Source organism: Boleophthalmus pectinirostris, unplaced genomic scaffold (genome assembly GCF_026225935.1).
Source record: "Boleophthalmus pectinirostris isolate CB_2022bp ecotype Guang Dong unplaced genomic scaffold, ASM2622593v1 HiC_scaffold_2, whole genome shotgun sequence".
Taxonomy (NCBI): Eukaryota; Metazoa; Chordata; class Actinopteri; order Gobiiformes; family Gobiidae; genus Boleophthalmus; species Boleophthalmus pectinirostris.
In genome coordinates, this window is record NW_026571152.1 from 20,332,825 (window position 1) to 20,358,049 (window position 25,225).

A 25,225-nucleotide genomic window follows, 5' to 3' on the forward strand; every position below is an offset into this window, starting at 1 on the left:
CTAACACCATATACATGCAAAGCAATAGCATCTCCTTGAGACAAGGAGGTGTCAAACATTTCACCAAAAAAGTTACATAGTGCACCTTTAAATATATTTGACCAAAGGACATTTGAGCATTGTTAACCATCTTTATTTGTATTTAGACTTATCATCTACAAATACAGCCCTGGAATCAAACCTAAGGCATTTTTGCAGTCACAACACTGAAACCTGTTCACTAAAATAAGAAAGGTTTTTTTAATGCATCATGGTAGACAAAATATGCCATTAATTTAAATTGGATTCGCCAACGGCTTAAGATAAAAAATAAATTATACTGTGTTCTAACATGGCCGCAAGTCAGGAAACTTTACCCCAACTGATCCTTTAGTCTTCTTCCCTGGAATAACCTTCTGTGAAACTTGGAATACACCCACCAGCTATAGGATCTGCTGATGTCTTCTTATGATAATACACTGAATTTCATAGATTGGTTTGCATTTTGTTTCAAGAAACTCTTTTATGTGAACCATGTAAAAAGCAATTGAATTTTAAAATTGTTATTTTCTCTTTGCAGCGGAAGTTTCGACACACACTGAGACTGAGAGAACAAGATGCACACGTCCAGTTAGGACCCCACAGCGCCCCCTAGCCCCTGGACCCCCCTCCTTCACACATGAGGACAAGAAGATGACTATCACCAGCCGCCAGTCCTTCAATGTCCTGACAGTTATATTCCTCCTGCTCTCCACTGCAGGTAGGGGGCGCTCTAAATGAGGTTCATTATTTTAGTGAATTAGTCAGATTTGATCTTAGTCCTAGTTTGATCCTGGTTTGGATCTGTTGGACCCTGGTTTTACTTCTTATGTAATTCTGCCATAGTCCTACTTTTACCTTGTACAGTTTATTCTTGGTTTAGAACAAGATATAGGTTTAGTTCCAGTTTGATCCTAGTTTTGTTCTACTTATGGGTTGTGTTTTGAATAGTTAATTGCTATGGCAGCAGTATTAACTTTTCATCATGGTGTAGTCTTGTTTGACCCTACTTTAGTCTTGTTTGATCCTGGTTTAGTCTTATTTAATCCTATTTTAGTCTTGTTTGACCCTGGTTTAGTCTTGTTTGACTTTGGGTTTAGTCTTGTTTGGCACAGTTTCAGGCTTGTTTGACCTTGGTTTAGTCTTGTTTGTCCTTGGTTTCCACTTGTTTGATCCTGGTTTCCTTTTGTTTGATCCTGATTTAGTCTTGTTTGAGCCTGGTTCAATCTTGTTTGACTGTGGTTTAGTCTTGTTTGATCTTGGTTTTGTCTTGTTTGACCCTGCTTTATTCTTGTTTGACCCTGGTTTAATTTGATCCTGGTTTACTTTTGTTTGATCCTGATTTAGTTTTATTTGACCCTGATTTAATCTTGTTTGACCCTGGTTTAGTCTTGTTTAATGTTGGGTTTAGTCTTGTTTGATCCAGGTTTAGTCCTAGTTTAATCCTATGTTCCCCCTGAGTTCTGTCTTATTTAGTCAGAACTTATTGTTGTGTTGTGGTAACCTGGCTTACTTTTCCTGACATAGTTTAGTAATTGATTGATTCTGGTTTAATCTCAGTATATCATTTCATCAGTTGTATTTTATTGCTGTTTGATTTCTCCTATTAAAATTTTGAACAGTTTTATCTCTCACTTACTCTACATCATCCAGCAGCTCTGGTCTAATCGTATAGTTCAAACAAGCGCATACAGTAACACTAAATGTAGGTCAGTTCTTCACACGGGGAGTCAATACTGCAGTGGACTATATAGTACTTTAAAGCCCAGAAGACTGCGCAGTACAGATCGCAGATAGATCAAATCTGACAGCATGAACAAGACCAAGGCTCTTTCTCAGGGGATACAAGCAGAGTTATTGCCAAAAGAGAGTATTTGGAAAGATAAGCTCAGCACCCCAGGGAGACAACACAAAATGAGGTTGTATAGGATAAAGAAGAACTGGCTCCCAACGGGCCGAATGACAGAGACTGCAGGGGCACTATTGTGTAAGTGCGATGAATACACCAAGGACAAGATGTTTTCAAGAGGTTATGACAAAGGGGTGTGTATAAAGGAGTTCTGAAACTTTATGAAGGTTGACAACCACTCCATAAGTATACAGTCCCTGACAAAAGTCTTGTTGCTTATCCATTTTGTAGAAACAAAAGCTTATAACTTGACTTTAAATTAATCGATTGGTTTTAGAAATGTCTCATATGAAAGCTAAAACCCTCCCAAATTATGCTCAATAAACTAAAATAAATTTGCTTCACTGAAAAAAGATTGATCATTTAATGAACACAGAAAGGTCAGATTTTGGCAAGACAAAAGTTTTGTCGCCTACAGAAAATTGAACAAATAATTTACTTCAAATACAAAACTATGTTGCATAACGTCAGTGAATTAAGTAGTGGTGCTGTGAGATCCATATTTAATATCTTGTATGACTTCCATGAGCTTGAAGGACTGCATCCATGCAGTTCGACAATGATTCATACAATTTGTTGATGAAGTCATCAGGAATAGCAAAGAAAGCGTCTTACATGCCTCCCAGAGTTCATCAAGATTCTTTGGTTTTGCCTTCCATGCTTCCTCTTTCATTCTACCCCAGACATGCTCAATGATGTTCATGTCTGGTGACTGGGCTGGCCAGTCCTGGAGCACCTTGATCTTCTTCACCTTGAGAAACTTTGATGTAGAGATAGAAGTATGCGATGGAGCACCATCCTGCTGCAAAATTTGACCCCTTTTATGGTTGGGAATGTAAGAGGAGCTAATACTTCTTGATATTTTAGGCTATTGATATTGCCTTCCACCCTGCAAATGTCTCACACACCCCCATACTGGATGTAACCCCAGGCCATGATTTTTCCACCACCAAACTTAACAGTTTTCTGGGTGAATCTTGGATCCATGTAGGCTCCAGTAGGTCTCCTGCAATATTTGTGGCAGCTGTGATGTAATTCAACTGAGGATTCATCTGAGAAATCCACCTTCTGCCACTTTTTCCAGTGTCCATCCTTTTAGCAGGCTGTGGGCCTTGGCAAATGCCACACAGTTTTTTAATTGCCTTTTGTTTAGTGCTGGTTTCTGTGCACTGATTCGACCATGGAGGCCATTTCGAGACAGAATTCTACAAACTGTTCAGGTTGACACAGGGACTTGAGGTGACCAGGCCTGGTGGAGTCTGCTGCAGTGGAAAAGGGGCTGGCCGTGGATTTTTGAATCAACAAACGGTCCTCCCGAGCAGTTGTCTTGCGGGGTCTGCCGGACCTGGGCTTGTCAAAAACATCTCCAGTCATTTCAGATCTTTTTCTTATTCTTTGTACTTGACGCTGCGACACATTGAAGGTGTCAGCCACCTCAGCAGTGGATCTGGTCTTCAGCCTCTTGATAATTAATGCTTTGGTCTCAGGGTGGATCTTAGGCTGCATTCAGACTGCAGCCTGAAGTGACCCAAATCCGATTTTTTGGCTTCTATGTGACCTGTATCCGATCTTTTAATGACAGTCTGAACGGCACAGATCCGAATTTTTCAAATGCGACCCAGACCACTTGGATATGTGGTCCTGAATCTGATACATATCCGATCTTTTCACATGCGACTTCAGTCTGAACGGCCAAAGCGCATCCATCCGACCTACACGTCATTAACAAGTGACAAACGTCACAATTCTGCGCTGAAGCAGGCGGAAACCGGAACTGTAAAATCGCCAGGTGCTCAATGCTCGCGACCATATTTGGACAACTTCCGTAAACACAGAGCACGCTCGCTGCGTTGACGCATGGGGTTGACGTCATCGTGTCCTCCAGTGCGCATGCGGGACACTTTCGGGCCGTTTACCGTTCACACTGAAGTCACAGACAAGTCGCATTTAATTGGAAATGTGAACAACCTCGCAAAAACATCGGATTTCACAAAAAAATCGGAATTGAGCATTAAGCCCTGCAGTCTGAACGTAGCCTTAGACATGTTGTCAGAGGTCAAGTTGCAGTTGATGTGAAGGTCTGGTGTGCTGGGGTTCTTTTTATACACACCCACTAACTGACTGATCAGTAACTGATCACAGATGAGGCTGTAATCTAGGATTGGGTGCATCATATGACAAGGCGACAAGACTTTTGTCTTGCCAAAATCTGACCTTTCTGTGTTCATTAAATGATCAATCTTTTTTCAGTGAAGCAAATTTTTTTTTTAGTATATTGAGCATAATTTGGGAGGGTTTTAGCTTTCATATGAGACATTTCTAAAACCAATCGATTAATTTAAAGTCAAGTTATAAGCTTTTGTTTCTACAAAATGGATAAGTGACAAGACTTTTGTCAGGGACTGTAGATGGATACTGCAAAAATGGTTTTATATTCAAATGCAAGGATTCTCTGAGATGATGGAGTTTAAATCAGAATTGGTGCATATGGCAGACATGTTTTGGATTCAATTTAGTTCAGCAGAGGACAAGCATTTTTATTTATTTATTTTTTTTTAACTTTTTTTCATATCGGATGCCCTTCCCCAAGTTCTGAAATGAGTACTTGATCTCCATAGCCTATTTCACTTTAAGGAAGGAAAGAGGAGATAAAATACTCAAGCAAAACTTGAAGTCAAAATAAAAATGTAGTAAAATATTTAGAATCTACTTAAAAGAAGCGGCTTTATAAATAATTTTCAAGCAAAGTTCACTTCTAGTCTGCCTTGCCTACCCATCAGCCACAGCACACTATAGATTCAAACATATTTTGAAAATCACCAAAGAGTCAAAAGAAGAGACTGAAGCTGTTTTTCTATAAACCTAAAAGTAAAAAGACAAGTACAGTATCTTTATTTTGTTACTTTGCACCTGCCTTCTCAACACACAGTCCACCTCCTACCGAAAGAGTAGGAAGAGTAGAAAATGTTGCATAAAGATTTTTGATGGGTAAACATTATGATCTCAAGTGCTCACCAGTGGTGTAGTGATTTAAAGGTCTTGTACTTATATTTCACTGTACTTATACTTTACTCTCTAGTTCATTTCAAACAATTCCCAGTGGTCCAAAGTGGTCACTTACCTCATGCATTTTGATCATCATCATGCATCATTCATCTTAATTTTTAACCACCATGAGTCACTTTTCACAATTTTCAGGGACCAGGGTGGAGTTTTGCCATCATGGTAAAGCAAAAAAACAACTAGCATGCTAACCACACATTTCCTGATTATCCAACAAGAAAATGTTTTATAAATAAACAGTACACTGCAGACTTACTCTGACATCAAGAACTGCTTTTAATACATCGGTACTTAGGCAAGACCAATTTTGCTCAAATACATGGAAAAAATATTAACTCCCTCATTATAGTGATGACATTAGTAGCATCTATAATAGTACCAGTGTTATGTAACTCTATGTTGAACTATTATGTAATGTTTCCCTCTGATCCCTGTCAGAGGTCACTACAGTCCTCTTGTGGTTACTGCATTAGTTTGTATCATCTTGATGCAATGTTCCAACAAAAGGCATAACTTTGTGGTTATAGTTTAGCACCCGGATCAAAGGGCCATGCCTCCATAATGTTATAATTAGCGATATAAATTATGCATAAGCACATTTAATTACTGTTATTTATAAATGTGTGTTTGGAATGAGTATTTCCTATCAGAGGTGGAAACTCATTGCTTTAATACTTGCTAAGAGTTCAGAGTTACTGATAATAGCAAAAATCCCATTTGGCAGGGTTGTCTCTGCTGTACTTAACTGCATCACCTGCTCCCATAGGCCAGGCTTCAGAGAATATGCAAATTGGGTGGGTAAAACAACTTTAAATAGCTTTAAACTGTTTAATTAATCAAGTTTTGCATAAAAGACTGATCAAAAAGGCAAATAAAACTGTAACAAGTATATAGTACTTCATTTGTACTTATCTTTAATCTACTTCAGTGGGGTATTAACTGCTAACACAACAGGTGATACCATGATACCTTTTATTGTTTTGAAAATGGTATATTTGTCAAAAACAGCATATAGTTTTTGACACTCTGAGACACTCCTAATTCAGAGTATTATCATGTTACTACTGCACATTGCATCAGGTTTGTCAAGCTGTTGTGTACAATTTGTATCCTGTTTTTGTATAGTTCTGGAGAGGGTGGTTCGAATAGGGCCCGGGACAGATCACATAATTACTCAAACGTGCATGAATGACATCTAAAAGACATGTTTTGTATGAGGGAACATAATAACATGGTAGAAAGTCCCAAAAAACATAATACCCCAGTACAAACTTGGCCGTAGCACTTATTATTGAGTACATTTTAATCACGTAACTTATACTTGAGTACACATTTTCAGTACTCGCCCACCACTGCCTATACTGTACATTTTAATCATCTTGTACATATTGAACAGAAACTGACCTTTACACGAACAAAGTCTTAATAATTCATCAACAAAATGAGGCGTCAAATTCTGTCATATTCATTTGTGGAGGTCAAATAGGTAGTTTTCCTTTCTCCTCTGTTCTAATCCCCCACTGTCCGGGTTGACTGCTCTCTGGCCTAACCTGGACTGGAAATATTACACTTGTCAGGAGGAAAATGGCCGACAGTGGCTGCTCATTATAAGCTGAGAGAGCGGTGTCTCTCCTCATGCTGATGTCCCAGTGGTGAGAGACTTGGATGGATCTATCATTGGGCGACATCACAAGTGGACTTTGAAATGAATCTCAGCCCAAACACTTAACTGTCAGACGCAGATGAGAAGAGAAGCGAGATAAAGACAAAGCGGAAAGAAGAAAGACAGTCAGAGAAGTGAAGTTCATTTGAAGAGGCAAGGTTTCATTAAAGTACTGACTGAGGATGATAAACCAAATAAGCCAAATAATAAGTAAAATGTTGAAGCGCTTTAGTACTTGTTAAAGATGCATTGTGTAACTTTTCTGGTGGAGGGTCCTGTCAAAGGCTTTTCTCCATGGAACTGTTATTGATTCATCTGAAACCTTTCTATCTTCATGCAGATCAAACCAGACCAAGTTACAGGGCAGATCTGTGGAGAGGCAACCCCCTCACTGCCAGAATGTCTGTTTTTCTAGTTATTTTGAGCTATAAAACCACCTGTAATTGAATAAATGTAAGGTAGAGCTGTTTATTGTTATACTGTGGAAGCATTCCAAGCAGAGCAATGATATATCTATAGAGAAAAGCAGGTGATGGTCCCCCAATGAAAAAGTTACATAGTGTACCTTTAAGTGTGAATATAATTTCCTTAAGGCTGACTGGAATTGGATAACTCACCCAAGTTAAAATCTTTTCTGGTGTATCTCTCACTTGCCTGGAAATCCAGAAGGATATTTCTCTGTATTTGTTATACAGCTCCATATCCGCTGTACAGCGATGAGTCTGGATTCGTCCAGGCAAATCTCTCACATCTTGTTTTGGTGAAATGATAAAAGGACATAAATCAAGAACAGAACACTGGGTACTGTAAAGTATACGGGTATAAATTGGAGCATCTTGATGTTGGATTGTACAAACGAAGGAGTTCAAAGCCTACTTAAAAATATTAAAAATCAAGTATCACAGATTTAATATTGAATAGAATATAGAAAATGGCTTGGGTGGTTTGGCCCGGTCATTATCTGTGATTAATTTTAGGCACTCTGGTAATTTATTATTGTCACACAGAGTCCCAGCTGCTACGTGAGGCTGAGCCAAACAAAATATATCCTTTCCCTTTTTGAAACTGCACACAGCCTTTAGAAAGTTTTGGCTGGTTGCATATAATTGTTTTTGTATACTGACAGGCTGTGCCTCATGTGAAAGCTCAAAACCTCCAGAAGTGACTCACTGAGCTGCAGAGGCTACACTAGCACTGGTTCACGATTGGCTGCAGGCGCTGGGGTTTAGGTAGTGAGCATTCAGATCAGAGATTTAAAAGAAGTATATTATGTAAGATTTTGATTTTAAATATCAACATGACCTAGCTATGTTCATAGATATATGTTCAAAATCAAATACAGCTTTTACTGATCCCGGTTGTAATGCTCATTTATTCTTAATTACAAAAACACTGGGCATGATGACCATGCTGTTTATGTAAGTTGGTGTTTTGGTTCTCAAGATGTTGATCAACAATCAGAAAGCAAAATAAGCCTCACAAGTCTCACATTTGAGTTGCCAGTTTCAATGCTGAAATCCTCTTGGTTAAAAGTTAAAAAAGACTCTGTGGCCTTTCTCAAACTAGTCCTTCCTCCCTCTTCCTAACCTCTCACACTATACCCGCTGTGAAGTCTTCTTGGAGGTGCCTTCATCCCCCTGTACAGCACTCTGCTTTCAGACACACTACACTCGTTCTTCTTTTTGAGTTTAATGGTGGATTGTTAACGTCACCTTCATGATTGTTTGTGTTTATGTTAATATTTGTGCTGTATATATAATATATTGGTAGTGATAAAATAAAGTATTACCCCATGTTTCCCCACTAGTGACCACTGTCTTCACCCCAGTGCCTTCATTAGTGTCAGTTCCTTCTCTCAGCATATGGTCCAGATCTTCACCAGATACACAAATGTGGCACACCTCATTACCATGAAAGCATGTGCCACAGTTGTCACCAATATAAATAATTTTATATTTAATCATTTGTTTTCATATCATATAGTGCAGATCCAGATAACATGTATGTGTCCTCTATCTGCAGGTTTAGGCACTGGCAACCCAGCTTCAATTGGTATTGTAGTATCTTTTAAAAATGTAAGAGCACAGGCTACATTCATTTCCTTTATCACTGGAACTGACAACTCCAGTTTGAGACTCATATGAGGCTCATTCCGATTATACAATCATATTTAGAACCAAAACATGAACATGCAAACATAAACAACTAGACCCCTTTTTTATTAACATTTTTTATTACATTAAAACTTTGCAATCAGTAACAAACATATCTACCTCATATCTGCGGATACAATAGATCATGTTATGAAAATCTAAATACAAAATCTGCATACCTTGCCTTTAAAGCAACTTATTTCTGATATGATATACAATATACCTCCTTTCTTAGACTGCATTTTCTAGCCTTATTATTCCCAGTGCATTGCTGTTTTATTCTCTTGTCATTGAGGTGACAGTGCAGTCCTGTGTCTGGACTCTGTCTCCTGTGATGGCCTCATATGCAGTTTCTTCTATATCCTTCCTCTACATTAAAACAACACGGATTCTGTTTGAAAAACTCTCTCCACAGACTACAAAGAGCTGCACAGAGAAGCATTTTCGTAGTGTGATACCTTTGGGTTAAAAAGAACCATTTTCTACTCAAATATGCAAGTGAAAGCTTTGTCTAGCAGCTTTCTCAATCCTTTAAAGACTTTTGAAGTAAAACCATGCTTTTCCATACCATATGTAAAGCAATTTTCTTGTTTATATCAACAGTCCTGGTTTCAGTATTCATGGGTTGTAGAGTTATTAAAAATGAGGAACACTGACATAGTAATTAACATTTTTAAAGGTGCTCTATGTACCTTTTCAAAGTCCGTCACCTTCTTATTTCTATGGATGTGTCATTGTTATGCTTTGAATGTTCGACAATATTACATTAAACTGACTGACTGTCTTACATTTATTGAATTACAGGTGATTTTATTGCTCAAAAATACCTAGAAAAACAAGCATCCTGACTGTGAGCGCAGTCTCCTCTCCACAAATCTGACCAGTAACTTGGCCTGGTTTGATCAACATGATGATAGAAAGGTTTAATGCCATATTGTGACATTTCAGACCATTTAAAACAAAGCAATAACAACTCCGTGGAGCTATTTGAACAGTCCGCAAAATGGCACTTACGATGTTGAGTATTAGAATTTGTAGATTTGATTCAGTTCTTACCCCAGACCAAGCTTAGTTTTTATTTCTTCAAGTTCAGACTGCCCTTTCAGTCATACAGCTTATAATAAAATCAAACACTTGAGACAAAAATGTGACAGATTTGACATGCTATGCATTACAAATTCTGTTGGATGTGAACCATATGGAAGCAACTGCCTGGGACACTCATTATAGTCTAATAGGCATGTTGCTGGATGAAAACCATATGGAACTGACTGCTTTTGACTATTAGACAGTTGTTTCTCTGTCATAGTTCAACATAGAGCGAAAGAAAATTTTGCCCTTACATGGATGCAGTTTATGTCTATGTCTGATCTTCTATCAGGCAAGATGCTGGATGCTGGAGAGAAAGAGAACTTAAATGTGTATTCTGTCACTTTTCTGGTGAAGGGTCTGTCATGATTTTCTTCATGGAGATGTTTTTGCTTTGGTATTAAACATTTCTATCTTCATCGAGACCGAAGCAGTCCAAGTTACAGGTCAGATATGTGGAGAGACAAACCTGCTCACAGACACAATCCCTGTTTTATTGATTTTTGAGCTATGAAACTACCTATAATTTAATAAATGTAAAGTAGAACTGTCATACTGTAGAACGGTCCAGGCAGAGTAATGACATATCCACAGAAGCAGGTAACGAACCCCCAATCAAAACGTTACATAGTGCACCTTTAACTCTGATTAGGATGCAGTTTATCCCAGTGTCTGTACCTGATCTCCTAAATCTATTCTCTATTTCTCTATTGCAGCTTTATCAGCACATTTCCGAGTGTGTGAACCCTACTCTGACCACAAGGGGCGCTATCACTTCGGCTTCCACTGCCCGCGGCTTTCGGACAACAAGGCGTACATGTACTGTTGCCATCACAACAACACGCCCTTCAAGTACTGCTGCAATGAGACAGAGTTCCAGGTGATCATGCAGGTCAACCTCACCAACTCCTCCGACGGATACGCACACAAGTGAGTGATCCGCTTACATTTCACTGCAGTACGCCTCCTCTGTAAAGGGCAAAAGTTAAGTAAGCCTGTGGGCGGGAGTAAGCTCAAGAGGTATAGTGAACAATCATAAAGCTAAAGGGTTGGTGGTTCAGTCCCATGCTGTTGTTGTGTCCTGCGGCAAGACACCGTGCCACAGATTTCTAAGAGCATTGCATAAATGTTTGTGTGATTGCGTGAATGCTTCCTTGATGTTAAATAAAGCTGGAAGGATTAATCGAATAATCATTAGTCATTATCTGGACTGCACGCTCCAAAACACATGACAAAAGATCATCTGGGCGACAACAGCTCAGTTGGTAGAGCGTTGGTCCACTGATCCAAAGGTTGTTGGTTTGAATCGTGCGCTCGACCTAAACATCATTGGAAGAGCAATCCACTGACCCACAGGTTGGCAGTGCGATTCCAGGTCCAACAGATAAATGCTGTTGTGTCCTAGAGCAAGACACTTAACCCCCCTTGTGTGATGGGTGAGCGGTTCCTTAATGTAAAGAGCTTTGAGCGCCTTGAAGGTGGAGGAGCACTGTATAAAAATGTAACCATCTTTTAACAAGCACTGTAGCATTAAAAAAGAAAAGAAATTTGTCATCAATAAATATTCTCTAACTAGCAGCATTCATTCACCATTCAGTTGGTTAAAAACTGTACAAATAATTATAGTCAACACTGATTAGTCAACTACTGAAATAATCATGTCAAATAAAAATGGCAAAGGTTTCGAGCGCCCAATTGTAGGAGAAGTGCTGTCACATTTCTATCAAATAACAAAATTTTTTAAAAAGCGTGACTGACATTACAGCTGTTTTTATTGCTCAAAAATAGTGCTCTCACCTCACTGCAGACCTGACTCGTAACTTGGACTGATTGCAGACACATCACTTGCTTGTCTCCTTTGAGGTGTTGATCTGTCTCAAAAGTTCCAAAGTGGTTTTAACTCACCATCATCATGGAGACATGAGAATGAAATGCCTGCCTCCAAAAATGTTACCCTTTATTTGTGTTCCATTGCCATTCAATTTTACAATTAATTTCATACAATAGGAAACTGGGGAGGTTAATTTACAAATCATTCATAAACTGTACAAAGCTGAAGCCATTTAGTTACTATAAAAATCATGGCAAGGCAAGTTTATAGGAATTAAACTTAAACTCATTACCATAATAGGATCTTTTTGGGGTAGCTATTTGGGTCATTTTTATTTTTCAGGTTGTTGTTCATGAATAGTGTAAAACTTGTCAGAAATAGTTTCTTGCATAACGGTACAGCTAATTATGAGAATGTGACCTTCCAAATATGGTAATAGTTTCTGGCTTCACAAAGTTTGCCAACTACTTTTCTAACTTATTTTTGTAAAAACTGGAACTATCCACAATATCCCCATTTTATTTGGTTTGCTGTAACAATCCTAAATACTAAAATTAAACGGCACAATATATAACATATTTAGTATATTCCTGGTGTTTTAGTGTCCTGTTATATGCAACATTTTTAAGGCATTTTCCCATTCAAAAGTTATAACATTGTTTTTGTTTGTTTGTTGTTTTAAATTGTTCAATTGTGGCTATGGAAACTATCCTAATTTTTCATCATTCTGGACCGTGCATAGGCTAGGCAAAGGCAACTAATGACATAAATCTATATGCTAAACAGAGGACAATTTCTGACTAAAACAACAGCTCCTTGGTAGTTACAGTTGCAATTAAAAGGGACATATCATGTGAAATTAACTTTTTTGAGCTTTTAACCATGTTTTGATAGAGCTCCCTCATAATTACCTCGATTCATGCACGTTTTAATAATCCGATGTTGTCCTACATTTGAGGTTTGAGTTTCCAGAAAATATCCGTTTTCACTTTCCTCCCATCCACACTTCCCTGTACTTACTTTTTATTTCTCAAAAATTCAAGATCTGGGTCATACCTGCAGGGTTCAAAAATGGTCATTTAGCAATTTTTCAATAATAAAAACAAGTGAATGAAAATCAGCTGCATATACAGTAAATGAACTGTTACTGTCAAATAAATGACTCTGAAGATCCTATCAGTTTTGATGTTTTGAATATAGTCAGAGAATCAGTTTCTTTATGAAGCTGTTTTAGCTCAATTTTGAGGTTTACAGTGAAAAATGCTAAATACTGATCTGTGTACGTTATAGATAAAATTGAGGTCCTATATTTTGTACAAAATTGACTCTTGTGAGCTTTAAGCCATGTTATAAAGTTGTTACCTAATCTTTGTTCAGTAGAGACTGGCAAGTCCAGGGCTGAAGTCATCCAAATTAGTGAAAGTGTATGAAGAGCACTTCTCTGTTTTACGACATGACATCAGAAGGTGGAACAGGGTGTTGTCCGTTTCAAAGAAGAATTCAGCTTAAATATCCAGAGTTTTTGTGTTAAAGGGACATTTCAGAATTTTGGACAGAGGACCTCAATTCCTAGTGAGCCAGAGTGTTGGAGACATGTGGAGACACTTTTTAAAATATTCCATCCAGTCCTTGTATTTGCAGAGGTCACTGGTGCTAGGCTAGTGCATGTCAATGGCCATAGTTAGCCTGCTGCCAAAAACAGTCTTACCCTCTCCACAAAACACCCAAAGCAAATCTATTATTACACCAGACTGTCGATGTGAATGTCTGTGTTGATAGAATAATGTTGCACTAACCTTGCATTGCATGAATCGTCAGATGAACTATTTTCTCAGCAGCAGCGGAATTTTACTTTGCCGGTAAGATAGGTGATATCAGTCCGCCTCTGCACAGCTTTCTATCAGGAAGTATAACTCGCTGCTGCTGGATGTAATCTCCACACGTCTCCAGCACTCTGACTAACTAGGAAATAAGGTCCTATGTCCAAAGTTCCAGACTGTCCCTTTAAACATGTGAGAATAAAACAAAACACAACCTTGGGTATGCTTTTGATGCGGAAACAACATTATAACATTGATCATAACATAATATAGCATAATATGAGCCCTTTAACTGTAGTTGTCGTCACCTTTAATAAAACACTGGTGGAGCTTTTGCGAGATGCCTCCTCAGATGTACGGCTCTTGGCTCTGGGTCTGTGGTGTCAGTGGCGGATCTGTGTTCTGTCAGACTCATTGACACAGCTTGTTGTCTTTAGCTGCAAGGCCCAACTGACATGGATCTACACCACACCTCCACGTACAAGGAGAGAGGGAGAGTGGGAGGAGTGGGACAAAGAGGGAGAAAGAACTGGAGAAGAATGAAGAGAGAGGAGATGGAGATATAGAGAAGGATAGAGCAGAGGAAAAGCAAATGGGAGAGAGAGAAGTACAGAGAGAGACAAACAGAGAAGGACAGAGAGAGAGGAGGAGTGAAGAGGCAAGAGGAGAAGGGGTAGGGAGGAGAGGTTGAAAAACAGTGAGAGAGAGCAAGAGGGATACAGACGAAAGAGGGAGTAGTAGTAAGAGAGAGAAAAAGAGAGAGAGAGCAGAGAGAGAGAGAGAGAGAGTAGGGGTAGGGAGGAGAGGTTGAAAAGAGTGAGAGAGAGCAGCAGAACAATTGAGAGAGGAAGGGTGAAAGGAAAGAGAGAGGGAGGACAGGCAAGAGAGTGTGAAAGGATGGATGGAGGGACAGACAGACAGAGAGAAGAGAGAGAAAACAATTGAGAGAGAAAGAGAAGGAATCAGAGAGGGAGAGAGCACAGGTGATAGAGAAAGACAATAAGAGAGAGGGAGGACATAAAGATGGAGGGACAGAGAAAGAGAATGAAAAGTGACAAAAGACTACGTTCACAGATACACACCATATTGCACAGTAACTAAACAGGAATAGAGAAAGAGTAAGAACGTTACAGAGAGATAAAGAGACACATAGAGAGAGAATCAGAGAGAAAGAGAGAGAGGAGCAGATGCTGAAGCAGTAGCAGTTGTTGTGAGTGGGTGAGTCCACATGGTTCTTCTCTGAGGCAGGTGTCACATCTCATATCATCACTGTATGTACTGCTTTACAAATACATCTGCTTGATTTGTATTTACAATATTGAAACCCTGTCATCCACATACACATCTGCAAAAGACTAACGCTCACATAAAGCGATTTACAACGGTGAACCAGCTAACAACAATAATTTAACAACAACAACAAAAAAAATACTTCCTAATTAAGAATGTCACAACATCACATATTTTTTTAACTATATTGTGTCTACAATTCACACCATGATCAAACAACAGTGAAGTATTGGTTGTTTTTGTTTTTTCATTCAAAGCAAAGCAAACTTTATTAATGAAGTAGGGTTAATATGACAGTAATAGTCAGTTAGTTTAGTTAACTTTTTCCAAGTTTGAACTGAAATTACATATTTTTCCTTCTGAAATTGTCATGATTTTCTTATGATTTAATGTGGCCTGAATAATCAGGATCACTTTTAGCCTTTGTAGTAATTTCTCACAAAGTTACAGCAAAAAATTCCAGTAAAATTTAGCAGAAATTATCTTCCTCATTAGTTACTGTAGTTTGCAAAACATAATAGGGAATAGTCAAGTTTTTTGTGGTAAGTCACCACATATTTTTGAATTTATGGTAAGTTACCACACAGACACTACATTAAGGGTACACTCGAAGAGGCGTTCAAGTGCATGGGGTAAGAAACAGCCAGACACATATTAGATGTGTGCTTAGACACCTACTCATTGATTTTAAACTATAGTCCCTCCACCGCAGACATGCACATGTTGTTTTGTTTTGCTCAGCTACGTTAAAGTGAAAGTAAACTCCATTGTACTTACTGTGGGGTGAAGAGCAAATAACTTGTGAGTAATGCAGTTTGTAGTATGTCTGAAAATCAAATGCTCAACGTAAATGAAATGTTCCTTATCTATTTCTACCAAATGTGTGGTGATAGACTATGTATGATAGTTATTTTAGCAATTATATAAGTGTTAGTGCCAATGTTAAATTACTAGACACCCCTGAACACCTCACAGTCCCTGCATGAAGACTGGTCTGACGAATTTTAGGGCAAAGATAGTTTGAATTTGGTTGTTTAGTGCGCTTTCCCTGTGTATGTAGCCAATCAAATAATCATGACACCCCTATTCCATAATTCAGAGTTGTACAATGAATATTCACATTTTGTTAGAGGCTATATATGATAATTTATGTATCTATTTGTCAGAGGTTTGTGTTGTAATGGTCTTGACAAGATAAGCAGGTCAGTGAGCCTCATAAGCTGCAGGGTCCCCAGTATGACAGGGGCGACCTAAGTATGCTCTTTGTAGTGATGCCCTCCCAGCATGCATCAGTGCTGGCCTGGTTCACTCTGCCTAAAGCGGGGGCTGCTATTTCACTTTCAGAGACAGAGAAGAGACACACCGAGATGAGACCTTAGGCTTGAAAATTACCAAAGGCCATAGAGTGAAATGACAAACAAGATTACATCCCATTGTTTACGTTATAGAAGTCTTTTATCTTTGAGTCTTTTATTATTTAATGCTAGAGTTTCATAATTTGAGTGGAATAACATTTTCCCCTCATGAAAATGCTAATTGTAATTGCAGATATTTTATTTTAAGTGCTGTATTTTGTTACGTTGGCCAATCTTATAATATAATCATGTAATCAATCAAAAAAAGACCTTGGAAGTTGAAATTCATGCCCATAATAATTTCAAGGGGCAAAAGTGATTTTAAAATCATTTGTTTTTGTGCTATTAGACTGAATTTCACATTTTCTTTTTCAGTTGTATTTATTTTAAAAGAATTACATCACAACTTCCATCTCAGCACCTCAAGACCCCACTTTGAAACCGCTGATCTCGACTATAGTCAAAATAAACTCAAATCCAGATTTACTGCTCAACTCAAGGAATTTTTATTTATGTTCGATTACCAGTTTGCAGTGCACACATTTCATTTTGTGGATTTGTATTCAGAGCAGCTTAAAATAGTAAAAGTTTTTAACATTATGTCTACAACAATGAAACCTGAAAGTGAAAATTGTCAAATGAACTCAAGTGTCTACCAGGAAATCTGATAATGTGTAAATAAACTGCTAAAGTGCATATTTAATGGCTCTATAATTATATAAACCTCACAGCTTTGATTATACCACTTAAATGTATTGACGACATTGAATGAATTAAAAATAATGTGCGTTATGTAATTGTCTGTAAGTGCATTTAGCAGAGTACTCCTAGGCAGCTCTGAGCCATCTGTGCAGTCTCTAAATGTCCCCAGTCTACTCTATATAAACACGGATGGTACCTTATTTTAGCTGGCTGTCTAATAAAGCAGTTTGAACTTCCTGGAATTTGTAGTTTGACTAAAGTAAAGTTGTACTGTGGGTGTCTTAAACTGTGTAAAACATGACAAAATGTTTTAAGACTTTAAACAAGGAGGAGCACAGATTTTCAAAGGCAAGAGGGATTAAAAATCTTTGTCCAAATTAACTCCAACCATGTAAGTGCAGCAAAGTGAACAGATGGTTTTGTTTAAATATTTATTTTAACATGAATTTGTCAAGGGAGATTTTGGTAAAGGTCTCTGCTCTTTTAGCCAAAGAAGGCACAGCAGGGGAAAACTTGGTGGACAAATGATGGATTTATCACTGTTCTTCAACTATTATTCATACTATAACACTGTAACTCAGCTAGTATATGTATGTATAGTCTGTGTATAGTTTGGAGTGTTTTAGTTTCAAGGAAGTGGGCATATGTTTAATGTTTAATGATTTTGCATGTATATTAATCAGAGTCATGTTCCTTCCAATGCAAAATCATTTCAGTCAGAATTAAAATCAGAAGACAAGAATTAGCAACGGCTGCAATCATTTGCTGTGTCACTGCCTCTGCAAACAATAAAATATCTCAGTGGGGTCTTATTATGTTAAAACTGCCTTTTTACACCTGTACAAAAATGCATGTGATTTATATAGTGTGTTTTGAATGCTTTAGTACATTATTCATTCTCTCCATACTCAGTGGTGTTAAATTGCTATTATAGCCACAGCTGCCCTGGGGTAGACTGACGGAAGCAAGGGTGGATATGTGTACCACCAATAATGCATACACTACATTCTTACTAGGCAATGTGGGTTAAGTGCCTTACCTAAGGACACAATGACAGTTTGCACTGAGCCATTGCTCCCCCACTGTGACATTTGGTATTCCCAGAGGTCTTCTGTCCAAGTACTAACCAAGACAAGACAAGAGATAAGGCATAAGTTCAAGAGTACTGCCTCACAACACCTTCAGCGCATGGCAGAAACAACAGACTGAACACTGCTAAATCTTATTAGAATCACAATACACTTCAGTGCTGGGGACTGTATTATAATATATACAGTCAATATTTACAGCGTACAGTGGTATTCTGATGTGCACAAAAACTACTATGAAATATTCCCAGAGGTCTCCGATGCAAATAGGAACCAAGACAATAGATAAGGCATAAACAGGTATGGCCATGTGAGGACAAACATACTGTTAATCTTGTAGTAGTTCATATTTCAATTTTCAAATGTAGATGTTTCTGGGTGTTTAAAATGAGCACTTTGAGTTGAATGTTCAGTTTACAACATAAATCCAAAATCTAATTGCAAACTATATAGTTTACCAAATAGCACTTTGAAATTTGACATAAAATTCGACAAAAAAGCAACTTGAAAGACTGATCTTAATATTATTCTTATTAAAAAAGAAAAAAGAAAATCAAACTCTGATCTTTTTCAGCAGTAAAAAACATCGACACATGGCGGCTTTCTCGTACCAGTTGGTGTTTGAAGCGGGGCTTAAGTGTGTCCGGATGGCTCCTCGTGTGCACATTTGGCCATTGTTTTCCCAGATTAGCCTGTGCGCGCTAATTCAGTGTGCTAACTCTGTGCCCTAACTGTTTGTGTGCGCTAACTGTCTGTCTCCTCTACAGTAATTACACAGCGCTGGTGGGAGTGTGGATCTACGGCTTCTTCGTCATGGTGCTGCTAGCTCTGGACTTCCTGTACTACTCGGCCATAAACTACGAGCTGTGCCGGGTGTACCTGGAGAAGTGGGGATTGGGTGGCCGATGGCTGAAGAAGGCACGTAGTCAGTGGCATCGCTCCATACCAGAGGAGAGTGAAGCCCCGGCCCCTGTGCAGCCCATGGGCCCCGGGCACTACCAGCACAGACACAGCTTGAGGGGGGAGAGCCATAGCCCCACACTGCTGCCTCACAACACCTCCACCGCATGGTAAGAACAACAGACTACACTGCTAAATCATACTGGAATCACAATACACTTCACTGCACTGTATTGTAATATATCCAGACAATACTTAGTGTGTACAGTGGTATTCTGATGTGTACAAAAACTACTATGAAATTCATTACACATATTTCGATCACAAATATGAGGCTATAGGGTACATTCATATTAAATATATACTTAGGCTAAATCATTTTGACAATAAGTAAATTAAAAATACTACTCCAACCAAGTATTATAGTTACTACTACTTCCACTACTTCACTTATCTAAAAATATTACTCCAATCTAAAATTATGATTGTTACTGTTACCACAACTATTATTACAATTTCTACAACAACAAGAGCAACAACTGCTACTATAATTACTACCTCTACTACTACTACCCCTATCCTACTACTACTACTACTACTGCTACAATTTCTGCTACTTTGATCTAATCTGCTTCTGCTATTGCCATTCCTACTACAAAACAGCACCACAAACCTCTCTGCACCTCTCTTTATAGTGCAATAAATGGAATCAATACATGCTTACCTTGTTAAATTAAGAAAACTGCATTGTCTCTACTCAAATCCTTACTTTCGATGGTCATTATTTTGTTTTGCACAATCAGTACTTTTCCATTGTGCATGTTAAACTAGCTCCTCTCCCTGTCGCTTTGCCTGAGTCTTTGTGGCTAATTAGAGAGCTATCATTATTAATGAATGGGATGAAGAATGAGTAGACTGCATTGCCCAGTGCTGTCACTGCCACCAGGGACCTCCAGCTTATATTTAACCCCCATCAAGTAATGCTAATACACAGCACAGAGGTGCCTATGGACTTAACATATAACATCTTAAAGTACATTTGAGTGTATTCATAGATTTGAGATATAAAGTACACTGTATGTAACTAAGCCAAAGGTTTACAATGTCAATACCACACTCTGCCAGTATCAAGACCATTACTACTATATTGGTTAGTTTATTTTTTATCACTGTATTGTAAAAACACACTGGAAAACATGTGCAAGAAGCTTAAAGTATTATGTTAGCCTAACATTAATTGCTCTGTGATATGATACTTCTGCTAATAAAGACTGTTTTCACTTTGTAGAATTCACAATTTCAGACAGAGAGCCAGGACCTATATTACATTATGGAAATTAAGTGTTTTTTTTTTTTTTTGTTTTTTTTGAAAAACACTCAGACTTATGGTCCGCATATATTTAACCTCATCATTATTTGTTTAGCTTCACAAACATGTCATACATAATTTTGGTCTAGTTCTTTCAGTGTTTGAATAATGACAGCATTTTCTGAAGCTATAGTGGAAAAAATGTATTTCATTTCATATCTGTGTAATGATGCTGATACAGAAGAGACTGAACTTTGTGGCAGTTTGTTTTATGCAAATCCAGGTCCAGTAATTACAGAGATACTGGCCATAAACCAGAACTAAACATCTGCACTCTGACACTTCAAAATTACATTTATACCATAGAATTTAGTAGAATGTTATGATATCAGGTGAACACAAACTACTCCAACTTTACATTTTATTCTACAGCAATTACAATCACCATCGCTATTACTACAATTAAAAATTCTTCATGGTGCTGCTCCTCTGAAAGGTTTTTTCCTCACTCTGCTCCAAAAAAAAAAACATCTTGAGTAACGTGCTCTTCCTCCAGAGGAGAGTGCATGTCCCCAAATGTTCGACCACACTCAAAAGCAGCGTCTTCCTCTGTTCCTGCTGTGTGAGTCATTGGAATAATTTGCCAACAGAGATTCTAACCTGCACAGGTTTTCAGATGTTTGCACATCTGACAAAGAAGTGGCTCATCTCTAAACAAGTTTGTACATATTAGGGAATCATGTGATTTAAATGATTATTAGAATGGAGAATCCTTGCATTTGGCTGTATGTTGTTTTTAGAACAGTATTTGACCAATGTGACCCTGGGTAATATCAGTTTTATTTATTTGTGATCAATTTATCTATATACACTGAATCTGTATTTTCACCAACCTGCTCAGGGACTACAGGTATAAATTAGTATTCCTGCTATAACCTGGCACCAGTAACTCTCCTATGACTTTTGTATTGATAAATGTATTGCTGTTGTGCACTGTCCCTTTACAAATAAAAGCATACACTACCATTCCATACTTCTTATACTACACCATATACGAGTTATATGGTTATGTTAGTATAGTGTTAAATATGCACAATCCAGCTTTTTCAGAGCCAGTACCAATATTGATACTTTGACTTCATTTGCCAATAGCCGATATGAACTGATACCAGTGTGGGGACTGAAAATGGCACTTATTTCCTTGAAACACAGAGGTCCAGTAGTGTTATGCAACTGTTATTTCTCCTACTACTGAACAGCTTCATATGAATAAAATTCAAACATTAGGAGATGTTTCAGGCCAAAATCAGTCTTTAAATATTCTTATTACATTCAATTAGAGTCCCAGCCAGGATATTTGTTAAACCGATATCAAGGAATCTATGCTTAATTCAGCTATTTTTTTCAATGTCGGTATCGGTGCATCCTTATACAGTGTTACTATTATGTTTTTTTACTTCATTCAACAATACTATGGAATAACAATTGCTCATAGTGGCCAGAACATTGCTAACAAGATCTATCTATCTGAAGATCTCCTTGTCTTTGGGTACTTCTAAGTATCTGTCTCAGGTCATCCTCATTTAATTTTTTGACAAATGGTCTTCTCATGTGCCAAGCTGGACTATGCTAGGCTGAGGAGCTAGCCGAGGGACCTCAGGGTATCCTCTTGTGGAAACATTGCTATCTAAACGAATCCATGGAGACTGCTCATTACATAGAAGACCACTGAGTTTGATGGGTCTAATCAATCTTTACTCCTAGATCTGCTCATCTCCAAGTATGGAAAGAGGTTATGGCCAAATCCGCATTGACAAAGTGAGCTAGAACCACGTTATGGTAATGGATGCAGAGGTGAGTGATGATTGGTGCTTCTTCGACCCAGAAAACCTAGTGAAAAGTAGCAGGAGATACAAGGAATTTCTTCTTCATCTGTTGCTATAAAAAGCTTTGGGATAAACAGGGCATTTACCGAGAGTGGAGAGGGTTCCTCCATAGTAATACATCTGATGGATTCAAGACCTAATTTCAAAGACTGTTCTGGGCCAAGATTTCAGCTTCCTTTTTTTTCCCACACAAGTAACTTTTTAAAAATGTGTTGGGAAGCTTGTTTTGCCTACAAGTTGCCCACACAAGTATCATACAGGAAAAGGGTGCAAACAGAAACATATATTAAGGAGTATATTGCTGGCAGACAAAATTGCTTATGCCTCTTGACCATCTGTGGTAATGTAAATAAACACAAGTGGTCACTAAAAACAAAAAACTAAAAAAACTAAAAGATTTCAAATTTTGGAAAACTATGAGCAGCTACAAAGAGCTTAATTTCAGTGTGTACTCTCTGCCACTTTTGTGGCAAGTAAAGCCACCAGGCCAAGTTACAGATCAGATCTGTGGAGAGGTGACCCCACTCAGAGTAAAACTGCAAATTGTTAAGTACTTTTGCACAATACATACATGAGATAGACCAATTTAATGTCATAATGTTGAACTTTTGAGGCAAAGTGCAAACATCTCATACCCTCCACTAGACAAACTGCATAGTGCACCTTGTCAGCAAAGTTCATTTGTGATTTTGATGTATGGTTGTTAAAGGGCACATATTACACTATTTTCTGATCTATGTTATAATGTTTCCCCATCAAAAACATCCCTGGAGTTGTTAATGCATGATCAACTCACAAATCCTCCACATTTAGGCTAAATTCTTCAGAAAGCACTCTCTTCCACCTTGTGATATCATGTGGTAATATAGGAAGTGCTCCATTGTGTTTCTAAATTCCATACACCTAGAATTTGGATGATTTCAGCCCTGGACTTGCCCATCTCAACTAAACAACAGGTTAAAGGTAGCTGTTAACCTGAAACCTATCATTTCATGACATCACAAGGTAGAACAGAGCATTTTGAGCTTCAGAGATGTAGACAAGACTAATAATAAAGAATTACTCAAACATGTGTGAATGAAACAAAACAACTCCAGGCATGTTTTTGATGAGGTAAAAACATTATAACATGGCTAAAAGCTCACAAGAGTCAATTATATGTAATATAGCATCTTTAATTATGCTGCTTTGAGTACTACTACATGGCCTTGTCCAAGTCTAATTGAACCCATTTCAAACCTCAGACAAAAGTGCCAAAATATTCCATTACATTCACTCAATTATTTCAACATCTCTAGACAAAAAATAAAAAGAATGGGGGAAAACCAAAACATATATTTGAGATAAACATCATAATTCTTTTTATTAGTCCAGTACATTTTCTCTCTCACCATCACATTAGGACAGTGCAGTTTTTGACGAAAGTGTGTTTTGAAAGACCCACTAATGTGCCAAGAGAAGAAGCCTAGAAACAGTACTTTATATCTCAAATCCTTAAAAGGCAATCGAGCGCGCATTTCCTGGAAGCTCCGTGTCCATTAAGGGCTGAGCTGCTTAAAAACCCAAATCTCTGGAGGCTTTAAAAAAATTAGACATTTGGAAGAGGGATCATATCTACTTTGTCTTGGCACCAACTTATACATTAACTAGACAACAACAGAATATCAGATCTGTTTTGACATTTTAAAAGCACCATACCTAGTTGTCTTAAAAACAACTAGCCTGCTAATTACACACTTACTGATTATCAGGCAACAAAACTCTTTGTAATTGGATGCAGACAGCGCACAGCAGACTTATTTTGATCTCTTATTCAATAGATCTGAACTGGGGCAAGGAAATTGGTTCATATCCTTTGAAGAAAATCAGGTACAGTGCCCTTTAACTTGCTGACATGAAAATGGTTGTTATGTTTTATATTTATCAGGGATGAACAGATATTGATACTGGTATTGCATATTGGTGCCGATATTGAAAAATGCAAGGTGCATTATGTAACGTTTTGGTTGGGGGTCCTTCACCTGTTTATTTCTATGGATAAGTGGATGGATAAAAACAGACAGTGAACAGGGTCGCCTCTCCACAGGTCTGGCCTCTAACTTGGTCTGGTTTGATCTCCATGAAGATGGAAAGGTTTAACACCATACTGTGAAACATTCCAAAGCAATAACATCTCCATAGAGAAAAGCATTTGATGGACTCTCCACCGGAAAAGTCACACAATTCACTTTTAATTGGATGTAATAAGAATATTTTAAGCTGATTTTGGTCTCCCTCTCAAGGAGTTGGGTTCCTCTCCGGGTGGGTGGGGAGTCTTTGCCTCAAGTGGAGGAGTTCAAGTATCTCGGGGTCTTGTTCACGAGTGAGGGAAGGACGGAACGTGAGATTGACAGGCGGATCGGTGCAGCTTCGGCAGTGATGCGGTCGCTGTATCGGACCGTTGTGGTGAAGAGGGAGCTGAGTCGAAAGGCGAAGCTCTCGATTTACCGGTCAGTCTTCGTTCCTACTCTCACCTATGGTCATGAGCTCTGGGTAGTGACCGAAAGGACGAGATCGCGGATACAAGCGCTCGAAATGAGTTTCCTCCGCAGGGTGGCTGGGCGCTCCCTTAGAGATAGGGTGAGGAGCTCAGTCACACGGGAGGAGCTCGGAGTAGAGCCGCTGCTCCTCCACGTCGAGAGGAGCCAGTTGAGGTGGCTCAGGCATCTGTTCCGGATGCCTCCTGGGCGCCTCCCTCGGGAGGTGTTCCGGGCATGTCCCGCCGGGAGGAGGCCCCGGGGAAGACCCAGGACACGCTGGAGGGACTATGTCTCTCGGCTGGCCTGGGAACGCCTCGGGGTCCCCCCCGGAGGAGCTGGAGGACGTGTCTGGGGTGAAGGAAGTCTGGGAGTCCCTGCTTAGGCTGCTCCCCCCGCGACCCGGCCCCGGATAAGCGGACGAAAATGGATGGATGGATGGATGATTTTGGTCTCATAATTTTTCAACTTTTATTCATATGAAGCTGTTCAGTAGTTATTTGAAGGATCCATTTTGTAGTAAATTGTAATAAGTCGATGGATACTTCAAGTCAAAGTATCGATAATGGTATCAAAACTAAAAAAAAAAAAGCTGTATTTTGCATCCCTAATATTTATTAAAATCATATTCTA

At 38.6% G+C, this 25,225-nt stretch overlaps 1 protein-coding gene across 1 annotated transcript; it reads left to right on the forward strand.

Annotated features, from left to right (window-relative positions):
• The first annotated feature begins 648 nt into the window (after positions 1-648).
• On the forward strand, positions 649-19,055 carry shisal1b (shisa like 1b). Its single transcript, XM_020934809.2, has 3 exons — positions 649-739; positions 10,612-10,825; positions 18,749-19,055. The coding sequence occupies exons 1-3, from the start codon at positions 673-675 to the stop codon at positions 19,053-19,055; spliced, it is 588 nt and encodes a 195-aa protein (XP_020790468.1). The 5' UTR covers positions 649-672.
• The last annotated feature ends 6,170 nt before the right edge of the window (positions 19,056-25,225 follow it).

What these genes read in the sequence shown, in the direction of transcription:
- shisal1b (XM_020934809.2), top strand. Translation starts at nt 673, where the DNA reads ATGACTATCACCAGCCGCCAGTCCTTCAATGTCCTGACAGTTATATTC. An exon ending in CCTCCTGCTCTCCACTGCAG is followed by an intron (nt 740 to 10,611) that starts GTAGGGGGCGCT and finishes TCTCTATTGCAG; the next exon opens with CTTTATCAGCACATTTCCGA. An exon ending in TCCGACGGATACGCACACAA is followed by an intron (nt 10,826 to 18,748) that starts GTGAGTGATCCG and finishes TCTCCTCTACAG; the next exon opens with TAATTACACAGCGCTGGTGG.